We start from the raw sequence: 12647 nt of genomic DNA on the forward strand, positions 1-12647 counted from the left end.
TAGGACTGCAGTATGAATGGACTTCTGACCTCTGCAGGGAGGACTGTGGAGGATACTTTACTCTAGGACTGCAGTATAAATGGACTACTGACCTCTGCAGGGAGGACTGTGAAGGATACTTTACTCTAGGACTGCAGTATGAATGGACTTCTGACCTCTGCAGGGAGGACTGTGGAAGATACTTTACTGTAGGACTGCAGTATGAATGGACTTCTGACCTCTGCAGGGAGGACTGTGGAGGATACTTTTTACTCTAGGACTACAGAATTTAATTTGAACCTCTACAGCCATTCATTGCACGCTCCAAAATCAAACCAAACCATAAAGCACTTCCAAGCTTTTAAAATCAGGCACCCTACAGCAGAATGGCTAGGTCTGAGCTATAGTAATCCACGTCCGTCCAACAACCTGCATTCACATTGATGGTTAAACACAGTCTGTAACACACAGACGGGGTTTGTTGGTGCTCAAATGTCTCTTAGCAGGCATAGGAAAGCATTACAACACAGACTGTGCCCAATAATTTGTGCAACAGTGCTCAGCAACACCATAAGGGCATTACAGCAGACATTTATCTTAGAAGTAAAATGGCAGCCCAGAAAAACACTAGGCATTATGATGCTTTTGTGAAGATGCTTGTAGTGACCTTATCTGTATTGATCCTAAAAATTATAAATAATGAATAGTAGTACCTGAATGTTGAACTAAACAACAGAGATGCAGCTGCTGCTCCAAACAGACCACAAAGAAAATTGACGCGATATGCTATGGAGCCAATTGGTATCAAAACCATTGCTGCCTTAGCGAGCAGCGTAAACAGGGGATATCCAGGAGGATGAGCAACCTGGAGAAAAGAGAAAAATAAATTCAACTGGAAGGGAATACACTTTAGCTTAGGCATTCGTCCTGTTAAAGCTGTACAGTCCATCCTTATAGATTCCACTAGATGAAGTCATCTGGCAATCTTATTCAGTCTATTTTGCCACTGATGTCTGTAGGCCTGAATTTTTTAAATAACAAGAAAAATTAGTATTTGCTATATCTGGCACTCTATAGTACTGTTACAAGTACATAAGCTAGTTGTAGAAGTGAAAGATTGGGTCTTGCTATGGAAAATTATAACCAGCCTACCCAGATCCCATCCTCAACTTGATGCATGCACCTGATGCTAATAAGAGCTATGGGGTGTCGGAGCTATTAAACATTGAATTGCACTATCAGTAAGGTTTCTGCAGGATGGAGGTACAGTATGTTGGGGACTTTTTTTCCTCAAGGTAGGTGAAAATACTGTATCATCTAGTGTAAGTTTTCCTCCTGTTGTAACTGTAGCAGCCTCCTAGTTAGGTGCTAAGAAATTATAGGTACATTTTGTTATTTTGGGAATCAAAATATCAGAACGTAGAGTCTGGGCTGATCATGTATACAGCCTCATTTAATCCCTGGTTGGGTCAGTGACCAGCAGGGGGCTGAGAGGTGCAGATAATGTCCGGAGCATGGAACAGCAGGATCATTTGCCTGCTGGAGAGTGACCCTTAAACCTTCCAAGGCCTTTGAGAGTCTGCAAGAAGCTCTGAGTGGTTCTGGCAGAGGAGGGAGCAGACGTTTTTCCAAAAAAAAGCTGAAAAGCGGAGACAACGTTTAGTGAGGATCTTGTTGGGAGGCTCATGGTGCAGTGTCAGCTGATACTAGAAGGAGGCATCCAAGTAGCCAGTGACACAGCGGAGTAGGCCTGAGAGAAATCCTGGGAGAGAGACTGTTGCCATTGCGCCCCTCTTTGTTGGAGGGACTGTTCCAATCCTGCTGGCCAGGGTTGTTTCCACTGTGGGATTCCCCCTGTGCTGAATTGTTTGCATTTTTCTACATAGTTGACCATTCTATAAAGTTATTGGTTTTCTAGATCATGTCCATGATCAAGTCAGCTAGTTCTGGGCATCCCAAGGCCCACCCTAATCCCTATCGAAGTTCTTCAAACAATTAAAATGACAAAAAAAACACTAGCTGTCTGCTCGCTGTGTGAAAGACTGAGGGAACACCTGTGCACCAGCTGAAAATACCTTGTAACTGGCTGCTTTTCACTAAATTAGCATCAGGATTAAACAGCAGGACCAGGTAAAAGGTCTGCGCTACAGAACCATAACATAAGGATTGGGGTAAGAGCCAACTATGACAGCCTTTTGTTTTTCCTTAGAACTTTTTCTTTTAGAACTTCTTATAAAAGTTTATGCGAATGTATCTTAAAGTGGTTGTAAACCCTCTCATGTACCCAGTGAAGTAAATAGCCTCAGATGATACACAGAGATTAAACAAATCCTCCTACATACGTTTTACTTGTTTATTTGCAGTATTCTCTTGTCTACAAGCCTGCAAAAGTGCAGATTTGGGATAAAATCATTATGCATTTGTGAAGAGTACAGAGGAGGGGGTGGAGAGCTTCAGTAACAGCTCTTATACACTTTGTGAGAGCCGATTGGAGGAAGGGGACACACCTCCCCTCCACATAAGCAGAGAAACCAATGAACATGCAGAGCTGTATTCTGAATAGACACGCTCCGTGCTCATCTCCCTCCCCAACAAAAATGGGAACTGGTGTTGGGAAAACTTCTCAGAAGTGACATATGCTGATAACAGAGGAATGAAGTACCAGAGAGAAACGACACTTAAGAGCTTGGGGTAGAGATAAGTAAACATTATAGATATATGTGGTCAGTTTAAAATTCATGACTGAGGTTTACAACCACTTTAAGCAAGGCAACTGCGCCTGCAATAAATTCTAAGTGATCTCAGAAGCATTTCAAACATCTCAAAGCATACTGCATTAGCCCATTGAAACCCATCACCACACACACTAAAGAATCACTTTTACTGTCCCTCATTTAGAAGGATGGTACTTGCAGTGGAACCATATTTTTCTGTCCCTCTTTCCTCCATAGCTGTCCCTCTTTGTTCTGGTATATAGTTTTTTTTTTTAATGTACTATTTAAACCTGAAGTTTAGTAATGCAAAATAGCCCATACATAAACTTAAGCTTTAAACACCAAAGATGCTACTTTAAACTTTCAGTCAACCTTTTCAATAGGGGTAAAAAAAAAAAAAAAAACACCTGTGGGTTTACCCAATCATCTTTTTCCATAAATTTTTCATAGTTAGCATAACTGGGGGCATGGCAGGGAAGAGCCCTTTGCCTTCATATTATGTGCCTAAATGGGTCCTTTTTTGCAGTCCCAGAAATTTGGGAGGTATGCCTAGGTGTGTTTGTAGGGCACATAGACACTTTTTTAAGCTTTGTTAAGGTATTTGTTGACAGGCTTTGAGTTTATGTCCTTGGTATCAGTTTGCAACATTTCTGATGATTTAGAGTACATTGACAGGTGCATTTGACCTGCAGTTTTTCTGCTTTTGATGGACTTCAAGAAGAGTCGCCTGCAGTCGTATAGACTTATATGGGAGTGAAAGGCCCTATTGACACGAACAAATGCCTGGCGATACAGACCCTCAGGCTCACATACAGAGAAATGAAAGTTGCTGTGGGCACTCAAACTGTCAATCCCCAATTTGTGTTTCTGTGGAGAGTGACCTAGTACATCAGGCTACAATAACAGACTTTTCTAAAATCATTTTAGTGTCATAGTTAAAGCTGAATTCTGGGAATTCAACCACTTTGATAAATGTGCAGGCATGCTTTCATTTAAGTCCAAAGAGGTGCATCCAACCTACTGAACTCATCTGTATTATTTACATCTCACAGGTTTATGGAGCTCCTGGAGGAGACACTTGGGGCTCTGAGAGGAGAGAAGCACACACAGCATCTCTGGCCAAGCCTCCCATTTGCAGAAGCCTTTGTACCTTGAATGAGTTCACATAATACCAAGGCTTCTGTGACTGGGCAGGAAAAGTTATGGGACAGACATAGAAGCTGCACTGACTCTGCAACTGAAGTAGCCGATAACAGAAGGTCCAGCGTCAGAGCTCCCGGAAGTATATCTTCCAGGAGCTCCATAAACCTGTCAGATGTAAATAATAAAAGTAAGCTGAGGAGGTGGTGTGCACCTCACTGGGCTTAACTCATAGTATGCCTGCACTTTTTACAAAGTAGTTAAATTCCTGGAGCCCAGCTTTAAAGAGGTTTGTTGTTCTTTATACTGCGGCCCCAGTTGTCAGTGCACTTTCCATAGGTTCCCCCAGGAGTCAGTTTGCCATTCTGGAACCTTCAAATATGTGTTTAGCTATATTAATACAGTAATTTTTGTTATGTATTATGGTTGACAAGTGTTTTAGATGTTGCTCCATTTAAACTGTTTAAAAGATGCAAAGTAGGATTTTTTGTATTACACACTGCACTAAAACACAAAAAATTAAATGTGGCCCTGATCATTCGGAACCTGTATGACCTATGTATTATTTGGACACTTCAACTATTTTTGGGGGGCCTCAGGGTGGGTTCCTGAATGTCATGTCAGACACCTGGGAATTAATGTACAATATTTATTCTGTAGAGCGGCATCTTTAATATAGATTGGACCCTGGGCAAACTTTTTCTTGGGCCCTCCCGAATCCACTTATCAACTATTTGCAAGCAGTGTTGGCTCAAGGGCAAGTGGACTTGGGCCCCATAACAATGACTGGGCCCAGGGCAGCCTCCCCTTTTGCCCTGTGTTAAAGATGGCCCTGATTCTGTATTAATAACAGTTTAGTCATTATATTGCATGGTAATATTTGAAGTTGACATACAGTATATCCAAAATACCCAAAGCCTTTTTTCCATTTTGGATAAGAATTAGAACGGATAATAGCCCTTTTCAGGTTTTTAGGGCCATCTGAATTTCTACTGGGGGAACATATTAAAAATACCAATAAAATACTAATCATAATCTGTAGCAGCTGTGATTTCTTGGTGTGGCAAAAATTAAAAGGAAACTCCCATGAAATATGTAAAACTGAGGGTGTTCTGTATGCTGGTTAAATGCTAAATTTTCCCTAGAAATATAAATTTCTTGCTTTGCCAAAAAGCCTACACAAAGCAGGAAGTCAAATTGCTGCCACCCCCTGCTATAGAAATTACTTTTTGAAAGGTATTTTTAAAGATTTTGCTGCTAAACATATGAACATAGTGCTACTTTTCGCATTATTTCACAGAGAATGTTCAGGCATTAATAATCAAAGCAATACTTCCCCATTCAGTTCAAGACAGGATATAGTAACTTCAGTTCAGAAATATAAGGTGAGATTCTGCAGCAAAAATGCATGTAAAGCATGGTTTTCCCCTGGAGGGGATTGTATTTTGCACATCAAAAACAGGAGTTTTAGGGCTCTTTCACACGGCCGTTCAGTTTTCTGGCTCTGGTCCTTTTTTTTTTTTTTCCACGGAGCGGATGACATTTGTGTCATCCGCTCCATATGTCCGTAAATCACCCCATCTATTTGCGGGTGATTTACAGACATAATGTAAGTCTATGGGCATTGCGGATGTCAGCGGATGACACCGCTGACATCCGATTTTGCTTCCTTTCCGTTTTTTTAAACGGAGGAAAAATAGGGTTCTGTTTCCGTTCCAAAAAACGGAACAGAACTGAAAGGAAGGAAATCGGATGTCAGCGGATGGTCATCCGCTGACATCCGCAATCCCATAGACATTCATTATGTCCGTAAATCACCCGCAAACGGATGGGGCGATTTATAGACATACGGAAAGCGTCCTTGTGAAAGAGCCCTTACTTAAAAATTGTGAACATTAGACAACCCTGTGTGGGTCCTGTGGTGTCAGGATCTGAATTCCCAATGTTATTTGTAACACATACAGTCATGGCCAAAAATATTAGCACCCCTGTGTTTCTGACAGATAATGCACCACTTCGCCCAGAAAATTGTTGCAATTACAAATGTTTAGGCATTCTCATGTGTATTTCTTTTGTTTATATTGGTATGACACACAAAAAAAAGTGGAGAAACAAAAAGCCAAATCTGACACATTCCATGCAAAACTCCAAAAATGGACTGGCCAAAATTATTGGCACCTTCTCAAAATTGTAAGAAATAATTGCATTCCAAGTTTGTGATTCCCCTGTAATTTGTAATTAAACTCACAATTAACAGGCGCTGACAATTTAGAAATCAGCAGGACAACGACCCAAAGCACATGTCAAAAAGCACCTAGAAATGGTTTAGCGCTGAAGACTGAACTGGCCAGCAATAAGTCCAGATCTACATTCCATAGAGCTCCTGTGGAGAGATCTCAAAACAGCAGTTGGGAAAAAGGATCCCTTTAAAAATGAGAGGTCTGGATCAGTTGGTGAAAGAAGTGTGGTCCAAAATTCCAGTAGAGAGGTATAAAAAACTCATTGATGGTTACAGGAATTGGTTGATTTCAGCTATTTTTTTTCCAAGGGGTGTGCTAACAACTATTAAATTGAAGGTGCCAATAATTTTGTCCAGTCCATTTTTGGAGTTTTGCGTGGAATGTGTCAGATTTGGCTTTTTGTTTCTCCACTTTTTTTGTGTCATACCAATAAAACAAAATAAATATGAGAATGCCAAAACATTTGTAATTGCAACAATTTTCTGAGCGAAGTGATGCATTATCTGATGGAAATGCAGGGATGCCAATATTTTTGGGCATGACTGTATGCCTCCATGTAAAATTAACCAAAGAAATGCTAAATTCTTCTGTAGTTACACTGTTTGCAAATATTTATTTACGTTAAAAAAAAAACCTCATAATTTGTAATTTTATACCTAGATTTACATTAGACCTATATGGGTCTAAATAGACTGCTAAAACCTACCGGAAGAGCCTACTTTAAATGCCAACAATCCCAAAATCATCCTAACCATTTTGAATCCAGCACTTTTGTATTTCACTTAGTACATTGAACCCTGATGAAGAAGTAACCTCAGTAGCCCCAAAACATGTTGGCTTGTCTATTCAGATTTTTATAAGAATATAAATATATTCTGGACTCTCAACCATTGATTTGGCACAATTTCTCTTCCAACACTGCTTGAATTTCACCCATGGTAACTCCTGGAGGCCCCTTCATTAGAGCTGCGTTACCAAGGTCATTCAACTCTACCCAATATACTCTACACTCTGCACTTAAGGCTCAGAAAGACTCTGGGATTCAGTGCCCCTTATCCACACCTTCCTAAGTATAGATGGTTAATGTGGCTGTCAAACAGAGGAGTTACTATATCTTTCTGTAGTTACACTGCTTGTAAATACCGCACATTAATCAAACATGTATAATCATCATTCCTTAATTGGCCAGATTTATATTTAGCCTATGACCTATATTGTTCTTATATTGGGAATGCCCCTCCACCAAACCACTACCATTGAATACTTGTGAGGACCACACTGTCTCCAGATTAGTGCCACTTTAACAGACTTTGAGTCTTACCTAAATGGATCATGACACCATAATTAAGTTTATTAAATAATAAAACTTATTAAAACTGTTAACCCGATTTAGTTCATTCTCCCCAGCTTATCCAAATTTTGGGTTGATAATAAGCCATGCAACTGTATATACAGTAAAATCTTTGCTTTATAATTTTGTTTAATTGGATTTAAAACTTAAAGTAAATTGTGGCATACTGTACTTATAAGTTGGTAAAACCGTGATTTGAAAATAAATTAATCTACTTTGCTCCATGCTTAATTAAACTTGCCTAATTCCTAAAACTGTTAATGAGAGCATTGATTAAACAATAAAATTAATACTTACTCCAAGCTCATATGCGGCTGTGATCAGTTCCCCTGTGAAAAAATAAATGTAAAACCAATAATTACCATTAGGGAGTGACCCTCCTCCAAAGTTCCCCAAATTCAAAGGCTTGCACTGGGATTTTGCATTAATTTGACTTGATAAAAATAAATCTAGCGAGATTTAGCAGCATGAAATTTTCTCAGAAATTCCTCCCACTTTCCATTTAGTTGAACAGAGAAGCATTTCATAAATATACCATGTTGCATTATTATTTCAAGAAAAAAAAAGACTTACAAACAGAAATGTTTCCATTTAACACAAAATGTACTGTATATATTCACATAAATGCACGCATACAGCTATATAAGATGTAAACATTCCATGACATAAAAACAGTTATGTGGAAAGAGCAGTAACCCACAGCAACAAATCAAAAACTAATTTTCATTGTGACTTCAGCAACACCATTGCTATTGGTTAAAGTGTATCAAGCCAAAAAAATGTTTACATTTTTATTTTTATTTTTTTTTTATTTGAATAAAGTAGGAAATTGTAAGGAACCCTTGAAAAGTTATATTGTATCCTTCGCATACGTTGCAGGGTTGTCTTTAGTTCATGCAGGATGCTAAAGTGAATTGGTGGATGGCACTACTATACAATCATAGAATAATAAGGATCTTCACCAGCAGATCTTGGTATAATGATAATCTTGTCCTTTTTCATATAAAGAAACAGGCATCACAAGTCTCAAGCATCCTGCAAGGTCCTGAAATGTGTGTTTAGGATGCCAGTTTCTTTACGTGCATACAAAATAAGGAGATCATAATATCAAGGTGTGTTGGTGAAGATCCTTGTCTTCATAGGGATAAGGACCCCTTTTGGGTTTAACTGATATCAAGAAAATTTCCTCTCAGCGTTCTTATAGTCGTCCCCCACTCTGCTTAAAAAAAAAAATACCAAAGTCTTTGTCAAGTGAAGAAAAATATATTTAATGGAGTCCTGGATAGCAGCAAAGCCTGACAAGGGCCTGATATAGATCGAGGGGGGCCCCACGCTGTTAGTTTTTGCATATTTCATTGCTGCCATTCTTTTGTTTACATTCATCTGTCAGCGGGAAAGCCCGCTGACAGCTGAGGAGTCATCAGTTGTCGAGGATGCGGCGGCCGGCTTCCCGACCTGCTCCTTAACACCCAGCTATTCTTCAATCCCCTTCCATCATTTTTCGACTGATACAAATTCAAATTGTTTTGAAAATTTGTAATTATTTAGAAAACAAATATACAAAACGAAATTCGTTACTATTACATTCGGAACAAAACAAATTGCACATGTCTAACTCCAGATGTGGGCCAGGTTTTCGGTAATATAATTAGAACTGTCGAGTGTTTACTTGTAGTCCCTAAAATACAGTTTTAGGTTTATGTAAACCTTACCAAATAAACTATTATTTGCTCGCTTTTGGTCTGTTAAAAAAAAAAAAAACAGTGAAAGTGTATTGTTGTACGTGTTCAATATGTGCAAAGATCCCTGTTGTTCCTGCCAAAAGTCTGGTGAGCTGATAACTCCCTGTGCTTTCAGCCTGTTATAACTAGCAATCATTGCTTCCTGCTATTTCCATGAACTACAAAACACATTCCCCTATATTATGGGGAGGAGGGGAGGGGGTTCCATAGTCCTTGCTAGGGTGACAATATGGGTAGATTTACTAAAGGCAAATAGAATATGCACTTTGCAAGTGTGATACTGGTATGGTCAGCAGATGAAACTACAATAAGAAATTCCTTGGGAAAAAAATGAATGCAGCCACCACATCTAAGGACTAATAGGATTAAGTATTATTGGGTTTAGAAACAATTTAAAAACAGCATTTTTACCCCAGGAGAATATTCAAAATATTTTTAAGGTCTCAGGGAACCCCAGCTAAAAATGATATCTACAGTTCATGATATATTAGCATGATCAGTAAGTTTCAGATCTATTAGGAAAAAGAATAGTGAATGTGGCATAATTATAGTATCTAACATCCAAGGTAGATCATTCTTAACAAGTTTGTGCTTAGATCAAAAAATTATTGTCAGTACCACTCACAAAATTAAAGTGGTTCTAAAGGCAGAAGGTTTTCGCCACAGACCCCCCCCCCCCCCATCTCCTCAATACTTACTTGAGCCCGACAGATCTAGCGATTTGCATGGGAGCCGCTGCTCTGCTGGGTCTCTGCCTCCTCATTGGCCAGGGAGGAGGGAGCAGGGGTTGGGACTGAGCCAAGCTCTGTATGTCCCATAGACATACAGAGGTGGTTTAGGAGTGAGCACGCTCAAGTGCCCCCATAGCAAGCAGCTTGCTACGGGGGCACTCTGCAGGGAGGAGGAGCCCAAAACGTTAACAGGGGACCGGGGAAGAGGAGGATCAGGACTGATCTGTGCAGGTAAGTAAAACAGTATAACACTAATAATGTCACAAAAGAACCACAGAAAGACACTCTTACATTGGTGGCCAGTGGAGAAATGCCTCCTAACATTAGTGTTCACTGAACAGTCATGTTAGATCTATGGTCATTGAAGAAGTGACCCCATACATTATGGTCAATGAGAAAGAGGACTTCTTACATATTATTCACTGAGAGGAAAAATGTGCCTCACATTGGAGGTCAATGGGAAGAATGACATCTTTACAATCCACTAAGATCGCTGGTGTCATGCCACTGGCTCAGTCAGGAGACGTTGGCCATGGACATATGCAGGTATGATCAGATGAGATATAAAAAAGCATCTGAGAGGGGGAAGTGGAGGGACCAACACTTCCCCTCTCAGATGCTGGGCCCATTCTTTGAGCCCACATGTAAGTAGTAAGGCTACTCGTTTGACATCCTCCCTTTTATTTGTGGAGTACCATACATTACATCTCCTTTCTACATCTCAACTTACATGAGAGATTATTTTTACCTATTTATAGGCACTTTTTTGCATCAAACTCCTGATAAGGGGACCTTACTAGGATCCATGAAACACATAGAGCTCCAGAGATGCCAGGATATATCTGTCATTTACAGACAACTATGTATTTTACTATGGAATTTTTTGAACATTATTATACATATGGTGTTTTATCATATATGGATTTCCCTATGGTAATTGTTACTGTTTATAGTTGTATCACCAATGCAAATCATTCTAATGCATAATTGTTTATTATGGAATTTGCAATAAATCATTATTTGTACTTAAGTTGCATCTATCTAGTGACCTACCTCATTTAAAGTCCCATGACCATTGCCTTGTTTTGTATATATATATATGTAGCACCCTACAGGTAGGTGCTAGGTAGAGATATAGTGGGCCTTGTCTGCCTAACAGAAGGGCTGTGATTTGTTAGGTAGGGTGTTAGGGCTTCCAGATGTGCCTGCTGAGGGGAGAAGTATCCCCACTGGCTCCTGTGAGAGGCTTCCCATAGGGCAGTGTGGGAAGCCCAATCAGGGGACACATCCCAGCTTGTAACTACCCCAGAAGGCAGATTAGGCTGCAAAGGATTCTGGGAGTGGGTATAAGTTTGGGGGAAGTACATGACAGGGTGTCTTTGGCGGGAGCAGAGTCCCAGGAAGGAGAGTGCGGCTGTCTCTCCTCCTGCCTGAGAACGTTGGATGTCTCGGGGTGTCGCCTGATTGTCCAGAGTGAGCTGAGGGGATCCGGTGTGCCGAGAGCCTGCGGAGAGAGAGAGGGGTCCAGTCCCAGGAAAGCCTACACAGGTCGTGAGTAGTGCGGATTGACCCTGGGGGTCTGCCTAGTGTCAGAGGGGACCACTCCGGAAGAGGTTCTAGGATCCAGTGTCAGCAAGCTGTAAACAGGGTGCCTAGGTTGAGGACCCTGAAGTTACACAGGGGGTGCATAGTGAGTGGACCCTGAAGAATTCAAGTGCAAGGGGGCACCTGCAGTAGTCCCTGAATTGTACAGAGTGTGTGTCAGTTGTCTGCATAGCTAAACAGAGTTCTACTTCATACTACCTCAAGCTGACCAAAGCGGAGGACAGTATTCAGCGAATTATATAGTCAGACAGAGTCAGGAGTTCTAAAGTATTCAGTCCTGGATCTTCTGGACTAAAAGTCGAGGATTCAGCACTTCTGTGTTCATCAAGGTATTCTCAGCGTTAGTGAGCGTTGGCTGGCGTCAAGGAAGCGCCAACGGGCATTTTTCAAGGATAAAGTCCCAATTGTGTATAGATAAGCCTCAAGGAGTATCCCACTCATTCCCTTCTCCTATCCCCTACAAAATCAATAAAAGACCACAAACAAAGATGCTGGAGTTGTCGCTGCTTCAGTTGTCACACCCAGGGTCACAGCTCACATGGGCTGGGGAAAGTACAGGTACTAATGGCAGACCCACATCAGGCCACAGGTCTGGAAACCTTGCTACACATAGATAGATAGATGGAGGTAGATCACTGTGTATGCCTCAGATCATTCAGTTTTGTCATGTTCAGATGAGAGGTCAATTAGCCAAAATGTAAAAAAAAAAACCCTAGCAACCTCTGGAGGTCGGTTGAAAGAATATACCATATATTTTGGGGTCAGTGAAAATAATGCCCCTTACAGTGCCAGTCAGTGTAAGAATGCCAACTTTACAGACTGATAAAAAGATAACTGATGACTTACTGCTTGCTCTGCCAAGTGGCATTGGCTACAAAATTACGCAAGTACTCTCAGATGAGAGGTCAATTAGCCACAGCTCAATGAACCCCTAGCAACCTCTGGATGAACACTAGGGTTCCACAGAGCCCAGGGTTAATAATGGCTGATTTAAAACAGAAATTTACAATAAATAAATTATCTAGTACCTAAAAAAAATAGTCAGGTGCAAGAAAAATAATAATAATAAAATTGCAATCTCTTCTAGTTATAAAAGTGAAGCAAAAATGAAAGATCACATCAAGCCTGGTTGGAACTTGCCGTCC

The 12647-nt window shown here is 40.5% G+C and overlaps 1 protein-coding gene across 1 annotated transcript in view; it reads right to left on the reverse strand.

The window, feature by feature from the left end:
• The window catches only part of TMEM260 (transmembrane protein 260), a 126918-nt gene that overhangs the window by 97344 nt on the left and 16927 nt on the right, over window positions 1-12647 (reverse strand). Inside the window, exons 3-4 of the mRNA XM_082275619.1 lie at window positions 7722-7753; window positions 693-844 (exon numbers count right to left, since the gene is read on the reverse strand). Of these exons, the coding sequence (XP_082131745.1) occupies window positions 693-844; window positions 7722-7753 (184 nt within the window). The remainder of the gene's footprint in view (window positions 1-692; window positions 845-7721; window positions 7754-12647) is intronic.

The sequence above is a fragment of the Pelophylax lessonae genome (genome assembly GCF_965119305.1).
Source record: "Pelophylax lessonae genome assembly, chromosome: 13".
NCBI lineage: Eukaryota > Metazoa > Chordata > Amphibia > Anura > Ranidae > Pelophylax > Pelophylax lessonae.